Consider the following 27,787-nt stretch of genomic DNA (forward strand, 5'->3'; position numbering starts at 1 on the left):
AAGAAACCAGTGAAAAAACTCCCTTAAAAGGAGCAAAATATGTTATATCCACTTATTTTTTCATTAATTGTATTAGTCTAGAAAATATCTGACTGGTTTAGTTTGTGTCAGGAAGAATCACAATTGAAAACAGAGGAGGAACTCTGAAGTGTTGCTAGTTCCTACATGTTATTACAATTCCTATGATACTTCCCACTTACACTGCCCTACCTCACCTTTGCCAGCAACTTCATGAAAAATCTCCTGGGTCTCACTCTTAAAAAAATGTTTTAGACCTCATGGTTACACAAAGACTTGGGAAGAAAGTCAACACTAAAACCCCTCTGAAATCACAAGATATATGAAAACATCTCAATTATTATAAAAATAACCGGTTTGATATCTTCATTATTTTTTAAACAGGAAAATTCCACAGTTGAGAAGAAATTTAAGTCATGAGCTCTGTATTCTTCAGATGAGAATTCCATTGACATTAGTGGAACAAGGAATGAAAAAATGTACAATGAGCTACTGCACACAGGACTAAGTGCAAGCTGGAACTGAAAACAGCCTATAATGACAAATTAGACGGGAAAACTTTTCGTCTCTGAAATGCTTCTGGTTACCATTTTTATACCCTGCAAGGAAAGGAAAGAGAGTGATAAAAATTATTCACTCCTCACCTACAGCCAAACTATAAATATTTCCATATTCACTAGCTATATTTAAATTTAAAAAACCAAATTTATAAAACTCCCTCATCTCCCTCCTAAGTACACGGTACTTTATTAATATATTAGATATAAATAACACAGGTTAGGTCCTTCCTCAGCCTAGTAACAATTCGCAGAATTATTAAATGACTGCAGAAAGCAGCAGTTAGAGAATAAAAAAGTAGCATATACAGAAAACAGTTACGCAGTTCAATTTACTATGATAAATCCCCAAAACTATTAAAGGAGTTATCAAGATATGAAACAATCAGCATACAAAATAAGCTACCTAAAAAGTAAATGTAAAAAATAAATTAAAATTTCAAAAGTAACTTCATTATCAGGACCTCCTATTGATGTGACAAAAGCAGCAATTATTTCCTTTCCTAAGAGAGGCGACAGTTTCACTGGCAAATACCTGAGGCTAAGTTTCTAACCTAAAAGCAACTTATCAGCATGCCACATTTAAAGTGTCTCAACCATCCTATTTCTTGATATTCACATGTAATCAGTCTCTGCTTGCCTCCTCACTCATTCTTGACTTTCTAATTACAGGACTGCACTTTTCCCTAAAATGCAAGTCCAGATACAGAGAATAAAAAAGGAATCACAAATGCAGTTCAAATCCTCCTTTAGCACTGCAAAGACATTTAACATTCATGGCACAAGCCACTGTGGGCCTTATTAGAAAGCAAAACTGGTTCAGTTAGAACCAGCACTCCATTTATCTGAGGCACTCCAACGGCACCTTTTTTTACAATGTGGGGACAGTGGTAAAGAACATCCTTTCCCTATGCAAACACAACACCCTCCCCATTCCACTGCAGATACTCTGCAGATGGCAATTCTCTTACTATTTTGTATTTTAATTTCTATCACCAGTTCACTTGGAATATTGTCTGAAGAGATTATAAAGTACTGTTTGTGAAACACAGGAGACAAGGCAATGTTCTCATTGCATTTTAGAAAAATGTGATCTATGTTTTCTTCTGTCTGCTAGGAAATGCAGCAAACAGGGTTTCCTTGTAGGCAAGAACTGAGAAATCATGCCTCAATCATGCCTGAGAAATCTCACCTCAGTTCATTGCAGATGTACAACTGCTAGAACCCTCTGTTACACAAACTCTGGCTCTGATAAGTGCTTCCCAACCACAACCACTGAACAGAAGTATTGTTTCAGACTACCAAGTATTGTTTCAGAAGCCAACAGAGCATCAATTCTGAACTTTCCAGCACAATAAATCGAGATGCCACGTGTATATAGCTTGAGTAAATACCGAACACTTACTGCCCTGTCAAAAGGGTTGTATATATAACTTCCGTAAGCACCTGGAGAAATATGACAAGGAGAGAACCTGCAGCAACCTAGTACACAAGATACTAGATGTTGGAGATCAGAAACCCATGTTTAGGCAGTTCTTGCACTCTCTTAGGCCTGTAATTTACAGACAATCTCTTCAGGAGAAAATATTTATAGCTGTGATTTGCCTCTAGCCCTTTCAGGCACAGTAGCACTCCCATTACTCAAATCCAGTACCCAGGTAACCTGGGTACAACCTGCAAATCATAACTCCATCAACCTGAGGTACTTTAACATCAAATATCCTGGGTCAGCTACAGAGCTTTAAAAGGTTTTAAGAAGAGTCATCTGCTTCTTTCTTTGTATAGAAATGAGTATGTGTGAGAGCATTAAAAATGCAGTTTTCCATTATGTTTGCCACAGGCAATATTTCTCAATTTGTGCAAGTAAGAAGAAAAAAATAGCCTATTAGTTGTTAGAAGAGCTCAGCCTTTCCCCTGTAGGTTTTCATGTGATTTACCATACAACACAAATGTATGCAAATTAGCCAGGTAAATGCAGAATTAGTTATTAATATTCTTCTCACAGTTTAGATAGAAAAAAAGTTACAAATTTGCATAAATGGTACAACAGAAAAAGTCAGCTAGAATTAAATCAACCACTAAAGCCCTCCTCCGTGTGCATACATGAAGTAAGACCCATATCTAAGAACAATATAGGATTTTTCAAAATTATTTATAAAAAGAAAAGTTACTTGAAAAGACTTATAGATAATTTTCTCCTGTACACATTAAAAAAAAAAAAATTAAAACAGATAAACACTGGTCCTACAGAAACCACTTCTTTTGCCAATACTTGAAATTAAATTCTAAGTCTTTGCATGCCTGCTCTTCCATTCCAACCCATCAGCAAAACATTTGTTCTGGTAGCACACACATGACTCCATTCTGAGAAAATTAAAATATTGAATGATTATGACTAAGTCATTCTTCAGACTAATAATTAAGCACAATTCCTCAATAAATCATGACTAAACTTTCTGGTAGCTTTGTTCTAGCCAATTGTATCACCTCAGTATTTAGTAATAACCAAGATGAGAACACAAAAAAATTACTGAACAACTTAAAGATTCAGAAATCTCAAGTCAACAGAGACACAATCTAAACTGAAAAACCACTTGACCCAGGGCTGTTAACAACACTCATAAACTTCTAAAAAAATTACTAGAAATGGAAACTAAATAAATAAATATGTGAACAAACAAACATGAAAGGTGACAGCTAATACTGCTCATGGCTTAATCCAAGCAAAGTAGTCCAATTGCATATTTTAAACCCCACACTATTAATAGGACACCTAATACAAATGCATATTTTGCACTACTCTTGCATGCTCAACTACATCTGTATTTAATTTTTGCACTGATCTCTGTATGTGTATAGGTACATGTCTACACAGAAACACACTCTGCATTTCATTCAAATATAAATGACAAAGTGCACAGCATGGAGGAAAAGACTTTATAAAAGGCATGTCCACAACAAACAGATTGTGAAATCCTACATTTATTTCCTAATGTTTTATACATAATTTGGACTGGCATTGCACTGTGCAAACACACTGCATTATTATGGCCTATCTCACAAGTGACTATATTTCTCAGACCTACTAAAAATAACCTAGTAAATGAAAATGAGTTGCCAGACCAATGTTATTTTAGTGAGAGTTCTTGGAAGAAAGCGATACAGAGTTACTGTTTCTGCACTTAATGCTGAATTTACCGTCCCACAGCAACTGCTTGGCCAGGAAGAATATAATTTTTCTTGCATTTTCTAATCCATTGCAGCTTATATATCTGGTTGAAAGCAGTAGAGACTGAAAATATGTTTTGCGTCGAAGTCATACAGAAAGGAAAAATCCAGCCATGTGTGTTAGGAGACGTAAACCATGGACTTCCAATTTTATTAAGCCATTCATTTAGTTTTTCCTCTTAGCATGGCCTAGCCCTATGTCTCTCTCAGGAAGGCCCCCTTTCTCCTCTAAGGGGGAAGTTAATGACAAGCTCTGTCTGCTGATGGCCCGGCTGGTACTGGAGACTTTTTTAGTGCAGAACATCAAAGCAACCCAAAGTTCTTCAGTGCTGGACACCACCAGAGGTGAACAGCAGCTGAGGGCTCATATGAGGCAACACTCTGAATCCTGTCCAAAGGCTTTTTGCAGTCATACATTTATCATCTGTGCTTCCAAGTTGCTGAGTCCAGTTGAGTTCAGCAAAGCCTCAGCACAGGGCAGCCTGTACCCTTTACACCTTGAAGAGTCTGACAAAACAGATATTTCAGATGCTGGAAAATCCAACTGTGCCTGCACTGTTCCTCTCAACTGAACATTGAACCAGTAAGAAAACAAAGGTCAAAGTTCTTTGCAAAGACTTTTGTTTCTTTTTATAAAAGCAAGAACATTTTTGTTTAGAGTGAAGCTGTCAACTAACTGTAACTAACTTGAGCTTCTCAGAGAATCAGTTTGCTACTGTGGTGTTTCTTCTCATTTAGAAACAAACAAAGCTCTGCTGGAAATAAAACAAAAGCATTCTTACTTTGAACAGACTTTTAGTTGCATGTAAGTTCCTGTGAAATATAAGGATGTAGGAAAGAAAAATAGACCATATAGTTGCTTCCACATGAAATATTTGCAGGCGTTTCTCACATATAAGGTTCCTCTTTCACAAATTCAAACTGTATTGCATATGTTAAAATAAGTGCTAACATTTCTGCACTAGCCTAATATAAATGACTGATGTCATATTTTCTATTGCAACAAACCAACACTTATCAACTAGAATGAAATAAAACCCTCAGATCTCATTACTGATTTCAGTGGCATTAACAAAACCAAACACAGTTATTGTACTACATTAAGACTGTATTAGAGCAAATTGCTAATAAAACAAGTTAATACTATCAAATAAAGCACTTAGAGAAAAATATATCCTCTTACTTTTCATAACCTCTTTTGTACTTCGATTTTCCCTTGGTATCACTAGAAATAAAATAGTTTTCTTCAAGCAGGCTATCCAGTTTGCTAATTTCCATCTCTAAGAACTAGACACAAGTAAATCCTTTGAAGAGACATTATAGTCTTGTTAGTAAAGTAAAGACCTTTGTGATCTTTAAAGCAACATCTTCACCCACATGGAATTTGTGGATATTGTATCATCTTACTAAACTCATATACTTTAATGGAATTCATATTATCCATTACTAGCTTTACCACTGCTGACATTATAACTGAAGAAGAGGGAAAGATTTTATTCTAGTCCATCTTCATGGGTTTCCTGCTATCTTCAAAATATTTTAAAAAAAGTTCTATCTTTCCATGTAAATTCTAAATTTTTTCCACTTGTAAATTCTATATGTTTACAAAAACAAGTAATTTTGTGTGCATTTTTCTAGGGTTGTGAAACACACATAGACATGAAATGTCAGTTTTGCTATTCACTTATACAAGGCAACTAAGTACATTTATGTCTTGGGGAAGAGAGAGAACATGTAAAGATACAAAAAGATCTTCAAGAAGTTTCAGGGGAAATACAGGGGAAAAAGCACAAAACAGGAGTTTTAGGGGGGTTCAAAAAAGGTGAGAATAATGCAATTTTGAATGTTTGAGTGCATGTGCAAGCACAAGAGTTTGCAAACACGCTGCTTACAGATAATACCTTTGCTAAAAAGATTTCAGAAGGTTTATCTCTTGGAAAAGTTCTAATAGCACCTTGGCATCACCTTTACACAGATAAACCCAGAATTTGGCAGGATGGAAACCAGGTATTATTAGGAAAGCTAAAGTCTGGAAAACACATCATAGTCCATTTTAATTGAAGCTTATTATGACACGTCAGGATTCTCAAAGCAGAGACCTTTTACTTCATTATAGCTACTACAGTCCTAGGCCACAACTGAGAACAGACACAAGAGATGCTAGCACTGTAGTAATAACAGTACACCTTTATCATGTGAATTCCCAGTTTGTTTAGGTCCTGTAGAAGGCCTACTGAATCATTCCATCATACAAGCCAGAAATTTATACCCAGTCCTTAGAACAGCTATAACCCTTCAATTTGTGATGTTTCCCATGAAAAATTCAGGAACATATTAAGCTGAAGTTTTCTTCTCAGTCAAAACTTACTCAGTGTATGAGGTAATAGCATTTTTATTTAAACTTCTATTGTCTTTCACTTATCTAGCCTGTGTTCAATGGCACAGGTCTTACTCATCTTTTGAAATATGCATTTTAAAAAGCCAACCTATATGGGAATAACCATAGGCTCATCAAGGAGAACTTGTCAGGAATTTGACATGTCCCATCTATGCCAGAAAAGGACTAGTCTGTTGTAACTGTGACTGTGGGAAAGTCTAAGACACCCATGGGAGAGCTAATCTTTCATTATCTTCTGCCACAAATTATTTCTTTCTGAGTGTTCTTTTTATTTTTTAATAATGTATACCACAGTATGTTTAGCCCTATTCCCAGGGATCATTCCCAGATGAACTCAAAATTAGTCATATATGTGTACACTTTTCCATAACCGGGACTTAAAAGCCCTGGTGGTTTGGAAACTATTTTAAAAGCAATGAATACTACATCAGACTTGAAACACATGGGTGCCTCTTGAGTTTTTCTCCTCCTGAATGCTCTAATAACTGTTCTCAGAAGCGAAGAGAGAACTCTCCCTCACTACTAGAAATGGCCCCGTTTCACACTAACAACTTGACTAAGCAGATTAGGAAATTCTTATGCCTATTTTCTATCTCCTATTTCCTGATCTAAGCAAAGACCACCGCACAGAACACTTATTTCTCTACTCTTTACATATTAACCAATTAAAGAACCAGTATACCTATGCTGTGAGCAGTTTCCAATGGTGTTTTTTATATGTAGGAACATACATATGGAAAACAATATAGGACAACACAAAACAACTTACTGGAAAACCTTGCTGACACTAACTTCAAAAGAGATGGACAAAAATTCTGCAGAATTAACTTCTCTCAAACACACAAGTGTCCATCATTGTTCAATTTAAGTGCCTCTGATCTACTGCATGTGGTGTCTCCACTCCTCAGAGTGCAGAGAACGCAAGCCTCATCCTACTAGAGCAGTCCGGCCAGTCCTCATCCCACTTTCTGCAATCATGAAGGTCCCTTTTCACTTTTGTCTCAGCTCCAGTTTAATTTACATCAACAAACATTTGCATTGGAGATAGTTCTGGTAGCTTGGAAGAGTTTCATGACAGTGTGCATGAGGTGCTTCTTTCCTCTCACATTTTAAAAGAGGGTTCCATGCCTTGAGTTTCTGGAAAGAAATCTGGATACACTGTCATTTACCTTAGTTAGGAAAAGAGTCACTGAAATTAATGGGTTTGCTCCCTGAGTTGCTGCATCAAAACTTTCAGAACTCAGAAACTGATAACCAACCAAACAAAAAAAAATCCTCATTTGAGATCACATCTCTCACTTTGGGGTGTGGGGAAGCATCATAGCTGCAAATATGTGTGTACCATCTGATGTGGAGTCTTCAGCAGCAAGGGTAGCAGATGCTTTCATATATATCTATGAATTATACAATATGGTATTGTTGGCTTGAAGGCCAAACACAGCCCTGAGTATGCCTACACACATGCTGCAGTACCAGCTAAGGCAGGCCAGGCATGCCTGCTGCTTGCCCATCCCACTCTGACAGCTGCCTCAGGCACCAGGCATCCTGAAGCACAGAGCAGTATGGGGTCCAGCACACCCCTGCACAACATCCAGCCAGGACAATCATAAACCTGGGGGCCTCAAGGCTTCTTCCAGAGACTGTACATCCAGAACCAATGACACAGAAGGATTGTTCTTGTTCTGTGTTTCTAGTTAATTTTTAAGATCTCTGTAAACTTCCAGTTCACCTCTTAGGGGTCACTGAGTAACTTGTTCTTCAGCCAAGCAAGTGCGTTTGTATCCTCCTGCATTTTCCTCTTCTGCCCTTGTGAAATATCCTGCAGAGACAAGAATATTTTTTTCTTGGATCGAAATGGATTTTTTTTTCCCTGAAAGCCCAAGAGGTGTGTAATCAAAGCTGGCACTGCAGCATCCTAATTATGAAACCCAGCAAGGCACTTTCACACACATTTTGTGGACTTCAGATTTCTTGTTCACAGAATATTCTTGCTGAGAAAGAAGAGACCATGAGAAAAATTCAGTAAACAGAACCCAGACTGTCAGTAAATAATTTTTCACTTCTGCCTTTAATACTATGGTCAAATTAAGAAAAATTAATCCTGTATTTGTAACACATTTTTTTGACAAAACATCCTGAACTCCTCAGATGTAGAACTGACTGATGGGGTAGGGGGACAATGAATGTCAAAAGAAGGACGGCTTATATTTTAATTTTGTTTTATTCAGAAAAAACATGCATCTTCATAAAATCATAGAATGCTATATAGGTTGGAAGGGCCCTTCAAAGATTATCTGGCTCCTCTCTCACCACCACCCCTCCATGGGCAGGGGTATTTCTTACTAGACCAGGCTGCCCAAAACCCCATCCAACCTGGACTTGATCACCTCCAGCAATGGGGCATCCACCACTTCTTTGGCCAACTTTCTCCAGTAAACTGGAGAAAAAAAACTCTCTCTGAGTAAAGGGCTGTCTCCTAACATCTAATCTAAATTTACTCTAATTTAAAACAGTTCCCTCTTGTGCTATCACTATATGCACTTGTAAAAGTCCCTTTCACCTTTGCTACACGCCCTCTCTAGATAGTGGAAAGCTGCTGTTAAAGGTTCCCTTGACCCTCCTCCAGGCTGAACAACCCCAGCTCTCTTTCAAGGTGAGGTGCTGCAGCCTCCTTGATCATCTTTGCTGCCTCCTCTGGAATTACTCCAACATATCCTTCTCATGTTACAGGCTCCAGAGCTGGATACAGTACTCCACATGAGATCTGGTTACCAGCATGGAGAAGGAGAATCACCTTCCTAAACCTGCAGGCTGTGCTTCTTTTGGTCAAACCAGAAAACAAGTGGCTTTTTGGGCTGCAAGCATACATTGCTGGGTCATATTGAACTTCTCATTAACCAACATACCCACGCCCTTCTGCTCAGGGCCTCTCTCAAATCCATGCCTGTATTTGTGTTTGGAATTTTCCTGGCACAGATGCAGGACCTTGCACTTGGACTTGCTGAAACCCATGAAGTTGGCACAGGTCCACTTTAGGCCTGTCAAAGTCCCTCTGGACGGCATCCTTTCCCTCAAGACTATCAACTGCAGGTGTCATCTGCAAACTTGTTGAGGGTGCTCTGGTCCCACTTTCCGTGTCACTGACAAAGATGCGAAAAGCCCCAGTTCCAATGCTGAGCCCCAAGGAATGCTGCTTGCCCCTCTTCTCCATCTGGACATCAGCACTCTTGAAACAGAGCTAAAGGAAAATAGCAGGTCTGAAGTGTGCTACCAGTGCTAGCTGCTTTCTGCTGAGCTGAAGTGACCATTTTCAAATCCTTTCAATCTGTGGTGAAAAGACCATTACATGCTAGTCCTAGGAAGTCAGTCCTCCTGCAAGTAAGCTCCTTTGTTATGAATATGGAGCAGATAGAACCAAATCCATCTGCTCCATAGGAACAAAAACACTTACAACCTAGCTCTCTCTATTAAATACTCTACCCAGCTCCTTTATAGCACTGGCTTTCTGTGCACTGGTGTGAGGTTTTGACTTTACAGAAAAAGGTGCTTCCTAAAAGCAATAGTTCTTAGTCCTACACCAAAAGCAGCCTAAGAACACTAGAAGACAACTGCTGTGTTCAACCCACATGGCTCCTTGGAGATATGCAAATATTCAATTACTATTTTTTAAAGATACAAAAAGGATTTTTTCTGAGAAGGTAAGCCAAACCATATGTTGCAAAGACTGTGCATCAATGACAGTGAAGTAAATAGACAGCAATAGACTACTTACTCTAATAAAGGTTGAATCTATCTATGTTATTGCAAGAAATAACATGACTTCTTTTTGTAGATATGTAACTGTGGATCAAAATGACACTTCCACAAAGAAATCTGTATCATTCTATGAAAAACTGACCATTTTTGGCAGGAGACAAAACCCACTGAAATTAAGTCCCTATGAATATAAGATTTAATACATCAATTTATCTCCAAATATTTCATCATATAGGACCTATTTCCTAAGACTTTAAGAGAAACTTTATCAATATTACAATTAACTGTATAATATTACAATTAACTTTGCAAACTGAAAATATGCACAAATATGCACAGATTTACTTACTGACTCTGCTCATTAAGCGAGTACATGTAGAGGATCTCTCACTTCTCTTACCATCAGAACAATAACAAAAGCTGGCCACACATTCAACATGTTCACATTCTTATAAAATCCCATACAACAAAAGTCAGAGGCCTCCTTTACTCGCAGCTTAATTTGTTAATACATTTACCATTTGGCTGCTTTTTCAGAATAATTGAAATAAAGATTTCTGTTGCAGGATGCTTTGATTCTGACTCAATCAAGTTTTCAGGCAAATCCCCCCATCAGCAAAGGCACAGCTTGCCTGAAGTCATAACCTTTGTTGGCAGGAGGGAACTGGCCTCGAAACAGATCATGAAGCAGATGTTTTATGCCAAATCAGAATCTAGGGATATACAGGCTACTGCAAATAAAACTCTTCTCCTGTCTGTTCAGTCATTTCAATTCCTTGCAGTGTGAAATATGAAGTTGCCAACAAGCGGCCAGTGCACTACACAGCACAGCAGGGAAAGCAAGTGCCACAGATGCACCAAGGGCTGGAAAACTCCTTCATTAGCTCTGCTTTTCAGCCCAAGCGTGAGCAGTGACACGTGGGCCATCCAAAGAAAGGTGATGGTTCTGATAAAGACAAGTTTCAATCAGGTCCAATTACAGAAATTTTGTGCACTTGCTTGGGGGAGAAGGAGCTTCATATGGCTGTGCCCCAGGTCACGGTCATTAGTGGCTCACAAAAAATGTGGGGTTTTTTAATCACTTTTCTTAAAAATTTTTGCACCTGAGACATGCGAGCTGACAAAACATCCATCTACAGGCTCACAAAAAAAATCCCATCAGCTTGCTGTCAATTCAGGGTTCTGCTGAACAATTCATGACAGAAGACCTAGAGGAAATCCTGTTATTAAAACAGTGGGGTACCTCCACACCAGGAGAGGGTACGAGCCCTGCTACCACCACCCCTGTGGACATGGCCTTTGAGCAAAAGACCAAGAACAGGGCAGTATTCCAGCTCCCTCTATTACTGGTCCTTCCATCTAAATATTTCCATCTAATTAAAGTATTACCTGTCTAGATACCCTTACTCTTGAAAGACAGATATTTAAAACCCAGTTTTAAGACTTTTTTCTTCTTAAAAGAAACCTTGTGCTTTCAAGTCAGTTTCCATCCACATAAAAAATAAAATGACTCTTTCTTGTTTTTCTAAGGTAAAAGAATAATTTTGTGTTGAAATGAAGGAACAGCTAACAATACAAGACAATCTTAGTCCTTGATTATGGCAGATCAGAAATGGGGCTCAAGTTGATTGTATTTTCACTTGAAACACAGAAACAACACAAAAAACTGGTAAAAATACAAACATACAATTCAAATTAACCTACTGAAAAGCTTTCAGGATGTTTACTATCCACAACAGACATCACATTTTCAGAAGAACTCAGTGCTTCATGTGCAAAGCATTTTAGAAATCAGGCCAACTATTTAGATACTTAAGTGACAGCTAAGTACTTCTAAAATTATGACTAAAATTGGCAATGCTAAACACTTTGGACATATGGCCTGTAATAAACACTATTTATTTTACCTACTTTGGACTGGGATCAAGGAAGAATAGAGGACACAGAAACTGCATTTACCCTGGGTTTAGGTGGTGGTTTTGTTTGGTTGGGCTTTTTTGTTTGTTTGTTTTGCCTTGGTTTATTTTGTTGCTGATGTTTTCTTTTAATTGTGTTTTCAGGTATATTTCAGATCAGTGTCCAAAGCCTAGACAGAGTCCACTTACATATAGACGCACCAAAACCAATGTCATTTTCTGAGGCTCAAGTCAAAATAGACCATGAATGTCAAAACATCTGTATACACAGCTGTCAGAACTTTTTTCACAAGTCCAGTTAAAAAACAACTTTTTTTTTTGCATACATGTATTTTCTTTTCAAATCTGATGTAAAACTATCAGTCAGAATTTATGCCTAGAAATTCAAAAAACTGTTTCTTCCTGAAAAGACAGAAAAAAAATTACCACTTTTTAATCTTTTGTCCCTCCTTCCGTTACAGAAAGGTATCATTTAAGAGTGCTCTATTTAGCCTAACTTATATTTGATTAAGAGCTAAGGCAACTTCATGGGACTTTCTATTGCTGTTTTATTTTATATATATATATATATATATATATGCTGTTCACAAGCACTCTGAGGAATGGAATACATCTTTGTGAAAATCCATCTGTATTGACACAAATACTAAGAGTATTAATGACAATTTACATTTCTAATGCATAATGTTTCACATTCTCCTAGTCAATACAGTTCCAGAAAATTTCCCTTCCTTTTCTTCCTACAACTTTAATGAGGCAGCAGGTTTCCCAAAAGATTAAATTTGGATTAAGACCATATTTCACTCAAAATATTCTACAGTATAAAATCAAAAAGTCCTAGGCAGAAATGTCTCTTCTCAGCTAGATTAACATAATAAGAAATATTCTCCCTAGGCAGTTCTTTACAAGGGTTTTTCCCAAGCTAACTCTTAACTTACATCTTTTCAAATTAATCCATAATTTGGCTATTGTCTCTGATAAAAACAAGAAGGGGGCATTTCCAAACAGGAACGGGCTCATAGGTCTGGGACCCTGAAATCAAAGCAGACACTGACCACGCCAGGTAGCTGCAAAGCCACTGGTGAATTCACTTTGTCCTTCAATTAAGAAGGCATAAATAGCATGGCGTGACAGGCAGTTGGGAAAACTCCAGGGAAAATGAACATTTTATATTTCGCATCCTGAAGATTTGGGCGGCAAACTTTTCTAGATGTTGACATACTTCCTTAAGGAAGCTGACAACATTTTGCAGAAAATTACTCCTTCTGCTATTATCTTCAACAGGACAGACTTCAGCAGGAATGTCTCTCTCTAAGGCACATCCATTACTGTATTTGTTACCAAGGGAAAGGGAACTAAGCACAGAGAGGAAGCAAGTTAAAGAAAAGACAGACACAGTTCTACCCCTAGAAATGTCAGTCTCCTATTTAACTAGGGCTAAACTTATCTTTAATCTCATTTTCATTTTGCAAAAACGTGTCGTGATTATGATTATGCCGCATCAAGGACAAGAAACAAGAGCTGGTCAGATCAGCCCATAGAGGAGAATGATAATCTATAATAATCTTCACTGGCACAAATATCTTGCCTTTGTTAGAATGCAACAGCTAAAACTTTACCACATAATTTATTTTTTTTTTCAGATTTAACCAATATCTCCCAGAGAAATTGTGGAGACACCTTCATCAGAGATATTCAAGAACCAACTGGACTCCAACCTATGCTCTGGGACCAGATGAATCACTGTGGTCCCATCCAACATTATCGTTTTTGTGATTCTGTGGTTCTACAATATGATACTCTTTCATATTATTGTTTTATAAATATACAAGTGTATATACACACATATGCATGTATATCCATACACTCATACACAACATGCTGAATTCATGCTAAATATAGGAAAAAGGTCAGTCAGTTGAGAAGAAAACATTGTTACAAGTATTTCATCTTTTTAGAAGAAAGTATCCCCAAGACAACACTCATCCTTAGGAAAAATATCTAGTAGTAGATTTTATGCTTATATTAAGCCAGGAAGATAATCAAGTGTTCAGATGTACTGTATTCATCAGCTGCCCCATATTGACTTTGGGGAAAGAGAGAGTGCATTAATGTCATGACACAAGATTTCAAAACCTCCATGGATCAGAATTGTCCCTGAAGAAATCTCTTTATGTTTGACGTTGAACGGAAGCCTTCCCTACTACATTTGACTATTAGCCACAGGAATTTTCTCAGGGGAAAAACACTACCTCTACCAATTTTATCATGCCCTTTTCTTGTGAAATATTTCACTGAAAATAATTGGAACCTGAAGATGCTTGTAGAGGAGTCTTTCATGTAGAGGAGTCTCTACATGAAAGAAATAATAGGAAGACATGTTCTGTTTGAGACTGTACATTTTTATACATCCAATGGGAACTATCAGAGCTACCAACCAATTAAGTTTCTAATCTCTTGTAATGAGTTTTTTCTCCTTCAACCCTTGCTTGCCTCCTTTGTAGCAAATAAAAGATTTTTCATTTATGTTTTTATTTTCTTAATTTTACACAATGCTAAAATGCGAAAGTGGAAGTAAAAATGGAGATACCATGACAGAATAAAATATAATATGTCTTTTTTAATACCTTGGAATATGATAACGTCAAAAAGTAGTATGCTAGGAAATTGATTTTTTCTGCCTGAAACACGTGAAATTCTGAAGGTCATGTTGGCAGTCTGTTCTGCATTGCTGTTAAACCCTACAATATTAATTTTGACCTCTTTATTATCATTCTAGTAATTTCTTCATACACTGTGCCAATTTCATGGGCTGCTCCTACAGTGTTCCACAGAAGTACTTGCAGAATATGAAGGGGTCACCTGTACTACTTTTTCCTGGAGATCCATATAGGACTTGTGAAGCCATCTTAAGGAAAAAAAGGCAAAGAAAAAATAAAGCATGAAGGAAAAATGAACCAAAATGTACTAAAACCGCAGGCAGACAGACTTCTCACTTCTCTTACTGGAAATCCAGACTTGCCAATCAATTAAGAAATGTGGGGTCTGGTTTGTTTTTTAACCTCATTCTGCTTTGTTGATTAACCTGTTTCTGTTCTTAAGATGAATTAGACCATCTTGTGTCTCCACTGTATAATTTTATCAAGGAGGTGACAAATCACACTGGTAGTGATGGTCCACATTGAAGTGGAACGCATAGTAAAATACAATTTTCCTCAAACAAATTGCCAAAACCGTTAATCTTTATCTAAATGCCCATAATAACTGTTTTCTTCTCTGTGACAGTTGGGAGAAAAAAAATGTCTTCCAAAAATCATTCTGGCAGCCAAGCCACTTGTTAATAAAACGTGGAGAAACATTTATGATTAATATAAATTACTAACTCCTCTTTTAATGCCTAAATGTGATAGTGACTAATTTACACAGTTTTGCTTAAGCTGCCACTGAATATTTCAAGTGGGACTGCGGACAAAAAAAAATGCTGTAGCACTGGTGTATGCTTCTAAGCAAAGCTACCACAGGTACGAGCTCTACAGACAAGGAATCCTATCTCTGGCAATAACTTCCAAACACACTGGTCGATTGTTCTGCTTGGGCCTGGGGGAAAGAGCCAGCAGTGAAACCTATGCAACACTCCCCTACTATAAGCTGGAAGTGGCACATTTTGTATGGGCATGGAAGTCTGTTAAAACAAACTGCGAGGGAGCTGTTGGTTTTGCTACCTAGTTGGCAGCAGTTTTCAGTGGCAAAATGAGAGACTGCTAGACTCCTCCTAATTTAATTTTGAAACTCATCACTGCAACAAAGTGTGTGAGCTGGAACGTGGGTACTTTGCAGAACACCTCCAAACAGTTGTCAAGGAGATGCTTCCTTCCTCAGAGGCAGCCTTGTTCACAGTGTTCAAGTGAGAACCAAGTAAGAGAGGTTTCACACTGCCACTCATGAAAAATAAATAATTTTCATATTTTAAGGCTTCAGACAACTGGTTCAAAAATAACTATCTTTGTCTTGTAATAAATCTGTTTAAAATGTATTCTTACACAGTCATCAATTTCAAACTCCAGTAGCATTATCATTTACCTCCTTATATTGGACTGCTAATAAAATAATTATTTTATTAATTATTAACGGGAACTGCATGAACAACTTCATGCCCATGGGGCAAAAAAAATTCATTACTTATCTGTGCATCACAAGCCAGAAGCAAAGAGGTGTTGTTATTAAGCCCCCTCTTCAAGAGGACAGGCTGCATTCCTTCACAGTCCTGAAGATCCTCAAGAAAGGCACTACACTTATGGTAGACAGCAAGTCCTGCTGCAGCTGCTGTTACAGATCCTGGCTTCAGTCACAACACAGGGCTCTGTGCAGTAGCATAACAGTGTAGTCTTCAAAGCCTCACACCTGAACGTCTTCTGCAAAATCTCAAAATATTAGAAGTAGTCCACATGCAATTACAGGTATTGAGATAAAGGAAGATGACCCAGTAGTACCAGAAGCAGATGTGCCAAAACTACTAAAAAAGAAACCCAGCATCGTATCTTCACAATATCCTCACCTACAACTCTTAAGACATAATGCATGTGAGTTGAGCTGTTCTGGTTTATTTTTGCCTGAACACATATTTTGAACACCGCTAAGACTGAATTGTCAGGGCTCTTCAAATTGATTAATATATCTCCATTCTGATTATCTTTCAAATAATTAAGATCATCTCAACCCCAGAAGATCAGTGACAGCCATTTTATTCCCTATAACTATAAAAAGGAGCCTGGTTACATTTGTGCATAGAGGTATAGTACAAATGAGATTTTGATACACCTTCAAGCCATTCTTAATTCCCTAAAGTAGTGCTGTATCTAGCTGGCTATACCTCCTGATACCTTAAATATTAAATATGCATGATGTAAGAGGAAGGCCAGGGAGACTTCAGAGGCAGTAAAAATCTCATTTGGCCAATAATGTGGATGGCCTACTACTTTTCTGAGGGAAAGTGAAAACATTAGAAATGCTGAAAATTGTTTCTGTAATTTTTCAGAATAAAGCATTTCTATGCATTTCTGAATACTCTTGTGGAAAAAAAAAATCATATTCTACATGATTTATACTGACTTGCCAAGAATCTTGGAGACAAAAGTATTAATTGCATGTGCCATTTTGAGTCCAGAGTCCTGGACACCCTGTCTGAAGAGGACACATTATGTGGAAACAAGAAAGTTATTGAGAATTCTGTAATGTTTTCCTTTTTCAGAGACTTGTCTAACATCAGAGGGTTAGTTAGATTAGTAAAAAATTTACTTTTTAAAAATTCAAGTATTTAAAAGAATATGGTGTTGAATGTTGAATATTAACTTAAGAAATAAGATCATCAGCCAATTGCTCAGCATGTGGAAGTATTTTTTCATTGAGCGAGTTTAGTTTTGGTCTAGTGGTTGCAGGCATGCATATATAATTTAATTTGTATCATGACACATACAGTATCACCCAAGAAAGTGCTGCCTTGGTGATTTAGTCTGAGGAACGGAGAGGCTTAACATGCTGATGACATGGAGGCAATGAAGTACAACACTTATTCCAAATGCCACGCTATGCTATTTTCATTTCTGTTGGCATCTGCTCCATGTTGCAAAATACATACTTCCAATACAACAGCTCATTAAACAGGTTTCAGTTTGCTCAGAAATCAAATTAGAGGACTGTTACAGAGTTACAAGTCCTCACATAATTATTAATATTACTCTCCACTTCTGTGAATCCTTTCATCCACAGAATCCATGTGTTCAGTTTATTAATCTCATAACATTCCAGTGAAGTATCACTGCAATGAGTTTCACCCACCAACTAAGTGCAGCAACCACTGAGATATTAAGTTGTAGCTGTTGAACATCAAAACTGATTTAAAGTAAGGAATGATGAATGGCCCATCAGGATTTAAAGAGCTGTGAGCAATTAATTCAATTGTACTTTCAGCAGAACACTAAAATTTAAACACTTACTTTTAAGAAAATTGAAATGGGATTTTTACAAGAATCAAAAATGTAAAAAAGTACAGTCACCCAGTAGGGAACATTTAGTCTTAAGGCAGGGGCCTCACATATGGATTCATCAAGTTCCTAATGCTCCCTAAAAGCCTTTTATACAAGGTGCAAGATACAATTATAATTGCGATTGGATGATCAGATAACATTCAATATATGCTTTATTTTTCTACAAAATGAACTGGCATTTGTCAAGCAGCTTAGATGAGAAAGAAAAAAAGGCAGAGAAAAGAAAACCCTGTCAGTCACTTTTCTGTGGTCACTCCTTTACCCTACCTAATGACCAAAATCAGTACTTCAGTAGAAAGTAACACACCACTGATCTTCACATGAGAGTGAAGACCTTATAAAATATGCTACAGAAAATGTTCAGAGATGCATGGGGAGTATAACCGCCCCTTTTATTTTTCTGTTGCTGACAAGACCTTAATGGCACTTCAATTTTTGAAGCATGTGAACCCAAACCTTCTTTTTTAAACTTGCTTTCTGAAAGACATTCATTCCCTTTGAAAAACTCAGGCAATAGGGACCAATGCTTCCATGGGTTAACTCTTCATTTTCTTATATGGATCTCTCCCAAGTCCCACATTATTCAACAGCTTTTAATGTTCCCTTTGAAGATTCTAGGAACACAACCAACGTCAAAATCTACTACACACTGGTGATTATTTCTTCTTTCTTTTAAGCAGGACCAGCACTTAATCTTTTTCTGATACTTTCTAACAGAAACCGACCCTTTAATCTACACACTAGGCTAAGCAGGAATCCCCTTTAAAGGTCACCTTCCTCGTCTGTTTAATGTTATTACAAAAAGTATTTTTTAAAGTACACATTTATCAAACCCTTTCAATTGCTTTGATTTCATTCAGAACATCTCAAGTGATTCTAGTAAACCAGCTATCAAAGGCGGATTTGTAGTAGAGTGGCATGTCTGATCCCACTGCTGTCAAAGCAGAATCATTGTTTATGTTGATCAGGTCTAGATTGAATGGTTAATGGGGAACTTGGCAATAAACAATGTTTATCTAAAAGAGAAGTGCAATTAACATGCTAAAAATGTTTGTGATTCCCTCAGCATCCCTTAATAATGTTCTTTACTTAACCTTCATTTTTCAGGTTTTGGTGCAAACCAGGATATCCAAAGTGAGAGTTTCAAAAGTCATCTTTGTGTTTTTAAAAATCAATGAGGAAATATAAGCACCAGAAGAACCAGAATTAACTAACACCTATTGAATTGGAGACAGGTTGCCTTTTTTCACTTGCTGGAAGACAAATCCCATCTTCACTTTCAAAGCAAAATATATGCTATTTATAGGTCAACCATTTCACAACTAGAAACAATTTTTACAGAAGTTTAGCCTACAAGTAAATAAAATTACTTCACTTTTCCTGGTATAAACTATGTATGGTACGATAAGATTTACCATCATCCTGCCCTATTCATTCCTTTAAAGCTCATACAGCTCTCTAAAGCTAAACTTTGTCCCCAATCAAATCTTTGAGTCCCAGTATTTATAGATTCAAGACAAAAAAATATCCAAACTAGGTCTATTAGAGCACATAAGTCATTGATATGAGAGGACATAAAACACCCATAGAGAGGTTTTCTGAAACATTTTTTCATACAACTACACAGTGAAAAGATGACTGCTCATTAAGAAACTACATATTCTAAGTGCTGGATAATAAAAAAAAAAAAAGGAAAAAAAAAGGAATTTCTAGAGTAATACCAGTTAAATATTACTGGGCTACCACAGCTGGGATATGACAACAAAAGCACTGACTGAATTCCTCTAAAACTCTAAGTATTGTAAGTGATCTAACCAAACTGTTAGCCAAACTGCTAATAGTAACCTTTGATTGATTCTCATACTCTTCAGAATGCACATGAAAAATCTCACTATTTTCTTTAAATTATCTCTTTTTCCAACAGAAATTTCCTCATGTAGGTCAGGCTCAAAATCTGAGAGTGTACTTATGCCCCCAGACAGCACCTCCTACCAACAGACCTGTAGTCAGTAGCATGAACTGCTGTGCTGACAACACACACTGGTTTTGATAAAGCAAGATCTCCAGGTTTATAGCAGGATGATTTAAAAAGCAAGAAGTGTAGTTTTTTAGGGGGGCTCACATTTACATTTTCTGCGAAGACAAAATTACAGTTCACAGTCTTTCTGTTCTTGCTCCCACTACATCAAGGTAAACATCTAGCAAACATGGAGATCCCTAAATCAAATATAACCATCTTCCATCATGCCTGCTCGTTCAAAACATTGATATCCACTAATATTAAGCTGGTGCTCAAGCAAGAGCAATGAAATCTATGCAGCTGTTTAATGTAATCTTCTTTTAGCACATGAAAAATACCTGTTATAGCAACTATTACAATCAATTACAGTGAAGATTTCTCAGTAGTTTTTTCCTGTATAGTATAACAGGCTAGTCAACCTTGCCTCTGCAAACTCACCTTTCTTAATTCTTTCTATACTGAGCCCAATCCTGAAGCTAGCAATCTGGAAGCTTCCAGGGTCTTCGTCATATTGTCAGGTCTGTGATAATTTCCATGAAAAGCGAACACCGCACTTCCTATGCTAACTGCTGATTTATAGAGGGATAGGTACAGTTCTTCCCTGTGAGCAGGACTTCTAAATTCTGCCAATAATTCTTCATTAAAAATCAAAAATCCATAAAGGACCAGCAGCAGCAGCAAGAAGTGATAGTTTTGAGCAGTAGTTTTGAGTCATGTCCCATCCCCAGCAATTCAGTGGCTAAGATACTTGGAAAGAGAATTTCAGTAAACATTTCAGGTGGAATGTAGTGAACAGGCACAGGGCAAGCAAACTATAACAGTATTAATTATGCTTACATATTGAGATAAAAAGACAGTAACCCTCCCAAGAATCAACCTGATCACAAAATGTGGAATTGCACAGGATAAAGAAAAATTGATAGAGAACTGTAGCAGAGACTAAAGAAAAACAATAGCATAAACAAACACACTAACCACTCACAGAACACAGTAGAAGCAGGTAAAGTGAGCAAGTTTAGCCTGTACTGTCATCGAGGACTGCTACTGGCTTGACAAAATCAGATAGAGACTTTATTAACACAACAAGCTAACAAACTAATTAATAGACAGAAGTAAGAGGAGTAGGTATTAAAACACTTTTTTCTACTACTGTTCTTTACTTAAAATCCTGATAATCACAGAAGACTCCAGATGTCTGCAGAATGATTGTCCAACTACCTGGCAGCTATTAGAGAAAAATGACAGCAATTCAATGACAGGATTCAACACAGTACCACAGTATTTGGAACAGGGCGAGGACCCCTGTTCCAGAAACAGAGGTGGAACCAGCTAATAGAAGACACAATTTTTGCATTAGAAATAATGCAAATCACATGTTTTCCTATAGAAGGAGCAGCTAAGACTGTCAGGACGGAATATCAATTGAATAAAACCCCTCAGAATCAGAAATTTCAGGAAATGAAGGAATCAGAGTCAGAGAAGCAAGGGTAACCAGGAACAAACCCAAACACACTAATAAAAAATAGTATCACTAAAATGCAAAATAAACACAGTAATAAAAAAATATCAAGGGAACAGGTAACAGCAGGTTTCTTGGGAATATATTCTATGAGAAAAAGGAGTACAGGATGGTTATATGTTATTAAGAAATATATGCACAACTGAAAGAACAATTTTACAAACTGCTTCTTAATTTAGCCATTAACACATGAACTATTTCAAAATATTATTTTTAACCATCATTAAATTAAAATCATAACAGGACACTATCCTGATGTGGTCACAAGCAATACAATTTCATCAAAGCTTTCTCAATTGACAATCAGAAGCTTCATGAAAATAAATTATTTTGAAATAAACTAAGAAAAACACATGCAGGAGATAAAACTAGAAAGAAAGAGCAGAAAAGAAAAGGTTATACAAATAAATCACAGATTTTTACCTTTTCATATGGATTTTTAAAAGATGAAAGGGGTTCCTTTCTCAAGAAGAATGGAGGAAAAAACCCACAAGTTTTGTCTAGATATATAAAAAGTAAAGCCTGCTTACTGTTAGCAAAAATTGTCAGAATCTTGTAGAGAACAGAAAATAAGCTAGAGAACTGAGAATAAGAGCAAAGCTACCTTTTCGTTCTAGGAAAAAGGTATAGGCATATATAAATGAAAAGATTACTAAATAACCAAAATGAAAAAATTACTAAATAAACAATATACACAAAATCTTGGAGGATATGATAAAAATACCATAGATATTTTACCCATAGATAAGTATAAATTACTGAATTCTTCTCTGAAATAACTGCATTGATGACTCAGAGAAAAGCATGTACCACACCCTAATGTTAGTAGAACTTTCAATATTACACTGGTGCTTTCAAGAAAAGAACAGCTTTTAAGCTCTAGCTTAAATCAACAAAACAGCTTGGTTTGGAAACTTAGGTCAAGATTCCGCAGAAATCTGTACCAGCCTGCCTCTAGACACATCCTCCTCCTTTTTATTTCAACAGCCCCGATGTATATTTGCCAAATTGTCACTTATACTTTAATACATTAATAAATTATCTGTAATTAAGTTAAAATAATGGAAATTATCATTTTTAACATATAATTATGTAACAGTCTACATTTAAATTTTTTTTTCCCTTCCTAGCTTTTGAGTTATCTCACTTTGCACAGTACCTCATCTTAACATGAATACCGAAAGTTATGTTCCCTTCCAAAGGACATTAAAATCACTGTCATGACACTATTTTGTTTCTGCTTTTTCTGTATTTCATTTGCTTCTGTTTCAGCAGTAATACTATTTTGTTTGTTTTCAGGCTGGCGTACACTAACCTGAGATGAGCACCTGATAAGAACTAAGTAAAAATTGAGACTTCAGGTCACGATCTGATTTGCTTTCCCCAGCCCCACACTGTGCACACCCTAACGAAATAAAAGTTAATTTCCCTGTAAATATTTAATAACCTTTACTTCTTTCAACAGCAAACTTAATCACTACTTTTGATTGCATGACTGAAATGTTGAATTCACTTGTTCAATGCAAATTTGATATCAGATGGGTAAGATTTTTTCCTTGCATTATCCTAGAATGAACATGCAAAGAATGGAGATCCAAGTTCATCTGAACAATATGTGAAGGCAATGGCATAACAAAGAATGGTAGTATTTTCCAAATGAACAGTTCAGACAAAGAGACAGTGATTGTTCACAAATTATTTCATTTTCTGAAAATAATGGAAGCAAGAGAAGCAAGCCACATCCTTAAAAGGTAAACTGTGAATATTTTTGACAGAACACCAGACAGTAATAAAGCTACCCAGCCACTTCACATTTCTGTCTTTTCAGAGATCTAGACTACACAGCACATTTTGTAACCCTGGAATAGAACATGCCAGACTGATCCTATATAGTCAGTTTTCCCTCTCGCCTGCAGAGAGGGCAAAGGTTTCAGATCTGCTGAGCAAAGGACACCTTTCACGGCAAAGTACTAATTTCTTTAATGTGCAGATGAAGAAAGGTAACAAAAGTGGTCTCCAGAGCCTGAACTAACACCTGCTAATAATTTTGATGAGGAAACAAGGAACAACATTTCATCCTCTTCTTTCTTCAGCATAGACTAAGAGAAAAACATTACAGGATGGACAACTCTGACCTGAGAAGGTCTACATATTATTATTAACTTATTGTACAGCGCTTCTCTGAAATTTCTGCATTGTCAATACCCTTGTTGATTCCCTCAGCAAAGCAAAGGATGAAGGAAAAAAAATTACTTAAACTGCAGAAAAGAAGGAAAAATGCTTTTGTGTTGCTAAAACCGACCAAAAATTCAATTTCATCTAAGCTTCGCTTAAACTAATATTTTACATCTCTTTGCTATTTTTCGCTATTTTTCCTTTCATTAAAAAAAATCCGTATGAATGCAGTTGAATATCATAAAGCTCTTCAAATTTTAAAGTTCTTCAGAACAATTGTTTTGAAGGGAGTCTTTGACATTTAAATGAAGGTTATAGATTTTTAATGAAAGTTATATGATTTTTAGTGACTTATTGAATTTGAGCACAAATGAGGAAAACCAGGCATAAGCAACCTAGGTGTATTTAAATTACAGTATCTTGCTTGAGAGTTTGATGGATTTTGTGTGTTCTGACCATGAAGCTATTAGACAGCCCGAGCTGAGATTTCCTTTTTTTTCCCCCTTCACTGTTATTTTTGGTTTTAATCTTTATTAAATATTTATCTTTCTTTCTTTTTAAAAAAATATAGAAAACCAGGGGTTTTTGTCAGGCTTGCAGCTAATGATGCCATCCCAGTGCTACATTTTATTCCACCTTGTGATGATACACTGCATTCCTTAGCTTAACCATTCTTGCTTACTTGACTGATGATGCCCTGGAACTGAATTTAAAAAAAACTGACAAAAAAAACCAAAAACCCACAAAAAAATTTGCACAATTCCAAGGAAGCCTGATATCAGAATTTTGAATTACACAGAATTCTTGCTGAAGTGACACAAATAAGACTAGGCCTACACAACACAGATTTGTTTATCCCTGAACATTATCTACTTAACTCTGATATCTTTATACTTATAATTTCTCAGCTCAAGCCCCAGTTTTAAATAACATTATTTAAAATATTATTTTAGTATTATTGTTATTATTGTGTTTCAGCACAAGAACAAGGCACAGTTTTTCTGGTGAAAAAGCACTACTTACTAGAGGTTTTTACTTGATGGAAGAAAAAGAAATTAACAGGAAACTATCTACTAAGACTGTTATTTCCCTGTAGATTATGGAAGGGAGAACAAAAATCTCAGTGTTGAAGAAATGAGGCTGAAAACAGGAATCATACATACTCAGTTTCTCTGGTGAAATGAGGTGGAATGACTGTTTCACAGTAAAAAGGCCAGCTACACATATGAAAGCCATATTTATTGGGATCTGCAGTCTATGTAAAGCTTTCAACTCTGTTGTCTGAAACTAAAAGCAGGAAAACAAAATAAAGCTGGAGCAGTCAAAACTTGTTAGGAGTGAAAGCTACAGGTACAAAAATGAGTTGATGAAATAAGATCTTCGTTGGGAGTATTAAACACATGAGATAGTTGAAATTGTATGACTTGCACAGTGGAGTCAGGGAATCAGTTTGCACAACCCACTGGGTTTTAACCTCCTGGTGTTTTCACTTCCTTAGACCCATGGGATGTCTCCTGCATCTTGTCTGGGTGCCTGGAGCAGTCCTGATGCAGATGTCCTCACCTGCTTGCCTCCTGCTCCCAGAGCACTCCTATTCCATGCTGACAGAAACAGTTAATCCATGAAAAAGTTGTGGGGGAAAGGAAGGTAGAAGACAGAAACCACTTGGCTAAAAACTAGGATTATTTGGCCTGAAAAATTACAGTTTTAAATACCACTGGACTACTGACATCAGCAGCATAATATCACTCAAGAACTACACAAACATCACTTTCCTTGGGTGATAAATACTAGAGAGACAAGAGTATTTCATCAAAGCAAGCAAGAAAATTGAGGTATTCCACATACAAAGGATTAATTATTTTTCCTCATATTTGGGGACAATTCATAACCCCCCCTTCTGGCCCCAACTCAGAATGCTGAAATAAATGTAATGGTGCATTTTGCTTTAAAAGTCAGCGGTGGTTCAGTGAACAGGCTACCATGCTATTTCATGTGAGAAAAGAAGATATGATTTAATGTCATTTTCACTAGCTAGATTTCTAGCTATTCCTAGGCGATAGTTTAAGCCTGTGTTCACTGTAAGGCATTTGTACTATATACCGTCTGCCCCTCTGTATTTTCATAGAGTATAGGTGAAAAATTAGCTGTCTTTCTTATACCTGCTGTGCATCAACGATAAACCTCTCCATACTCACAGATGTAGAAATATTCCCGGCCTGGCCTGAACTCAAATCCCAGTGAGAAGGGCGTGAAGAGCTGGAACTTCTCCGAGAACTTCAATGGTCCATTTGGGGAATGTGGCCGATTACACTCCCACCTCTTGAACCCTTTGGAAGTGTGATCACAGGAGCTGTAGCCATCAAAGTTCACCATGTACAGAACATAGCGTTCGGTCTTATCTTCTGGCACCGAGTCTTCATAGTGAGGGCAGAACACATCCAAGTAGTCATTGATGCAGACATCAATGTGGTAGTCGCCTCGCTGAAATCTGAAATCACAGGAAGAGTTTAAACATAAGCACAGTTATCTCAAGACAACCTTGTTGCAGGGTGACATTCTCATATGAAAGGGCATCACTAATGGCACTTCACCCCAGCCATGCACATTCACTCTCGAAAATGAGCCTTACAATTCACCAGAGCTATCAGAGACTTATTATGCTTATGTATGATCACACAACTTTTTTGAAAAAGGTTTTGCTCTATTTTTTTACAAAATAAGTCTGTTGCTATTACCCACCCAGATATAGGCTATCTTCCTACGGTTTATTGAAAAATAAACAAAGAAAGTGTCTGTCTTATTTGGCTGGGTTTTTTTTTTAATTGAAGAAAGAGAAAAGAAGCAGCAAAGAAGCCAAAACTGTATCACCCTTCCCAAATCAGTGTCTATATAAACATCTGCAAATGCATGCAAATAAAAAACCCAAACATATCCTTTTCTCTGCATCACTCAGTAATCACCCCTGTGCCGAAAGCTGATTTAACTGCAAATACTTATAGTTACTACAAGAATACAAACAAATTACTCTTTTGTCATAATAAGACACAGTTTGTCAAGATGCAAAGAAAAGTCTGTATTGTTTTTAGAGATTTGAAAAGCAGTGTTTCTCCTTTGCCAAAAGTACACACTGAAGATGTTGCTCTGTTCAGATAAAAGGATTCTGGGATTCAAATTATCAGCACTCAGCCTGATGTGACAGATCTGAATGAGTGCCAGCTGAGAAATGCAGTGCAAGGCACCAGCCCAGATGTATTTTGTTATTGCTGTTATTATTACTGACGACTCCTTAGAGATGTGGGATTCTTGTTTGTTGGGGGCGGGGAGGATTTCCTTGTTTCTTCCCTGCATGTTTCACTTATGTTACTTTTCTAATGCCTCCTATAGTGTCTGGAAGTATGGGGACAAATTCCTTGCCTTCATGGGAGCTTATACAATGATAGATTTAATGATTCCATAAACCAGGTGCATTCATTAAACTCCCTGGAGCAGCTGAAGAAACCAACCACTGACCTACTCCACTTCAGGCTGACTGGGCTACTTGTAGCTTCTCCCTTTCACAGCTGCAGTTGTCAAGTGTAGCACACATCAATAAAAAGGCCATGACAGATTTAACTATAATACTTCTTTTTAGCGAAGGGGCATATTTTAAACACCTGATGGGCTTGAAATCTTCCATCCAGATCCTTCTATCTAGTTTCAGAGAAAAAGCAATGATTTGCTGGCCCTCCAAGAATAAATTCAGAGCAAACTACATCTTTTCATATCCCTACAATAATTTAACTTCAATAAAATAGCTTTTTAAAGGGTAAAAACTGAATGTGCAAAGCACCTGTAAAATTTCAGCCAGTGCACAGCCTCACAGTTCCACTCTACAACATGGAAAAGCCTTTTTGAACCACAGTTCTTCCAGGAGAATTTACATTTATCAAAATTGGTGGTCAATATACATATTTTTATACTCCAGTGCTTCCAAAATCCATCACTTGAACAGATAATGTCTTAACACTTTTGCAAAAATGTATTGTCTCCAAATTGACATCTGTACTCTGAATCAGTTAACAGTATGCTTTTCTTACAGGTAATGAAAAAGAGTGTAAGATACAAATAGAAAATACGCATTCAGACAAGAATATATCTATTTTTTCAATTACAG

At 36.9% G+C, this 27,787-nt stretch overlaps 1 protein-coding gene across 2 annotated transcripts in view; it reads right to left on the reverse strand.

Moving 5' to 3' along the window:
* EFNA5 (ephrin A5) overlaps window positions 1-27,787 on the reverse strand; it is a 205,926-nt gene that overhangs the window by 12,588 nt on the left and 165,551 nt on the right. For both annotated transcript variants that reach the window (XM_041395887.1, XM_041395886.1), the window contains exon 2: window positions 25,830-26,122. In XM_041395887.1, coding sequence (XP_041251821.1) covers window positions 25,830-26,122 — 293 coding nt within the window. The remainder of the gene's footprint in view (window positions 1-25,829; window positions 26,123-27,787) is intronic.

The sequence above is a fragment of the Onychostruthus taczanowskii genome, unplaced genomic scaffold (genome assembly GCF_017590055.1).
Source record: "Onychostruthus taczanowskii isolate IOZ18803 unplaced genomic scaffold, ASM1759005v1 scaffold120, whole genome shotgun sequence".
Classification (NCBI taxonomy): Eukaryota; Metazoa; Chordata; class Aves; order Passeriformes; family Passeridae; genus Onychostruthus; species Onychostruthus taczanowskii.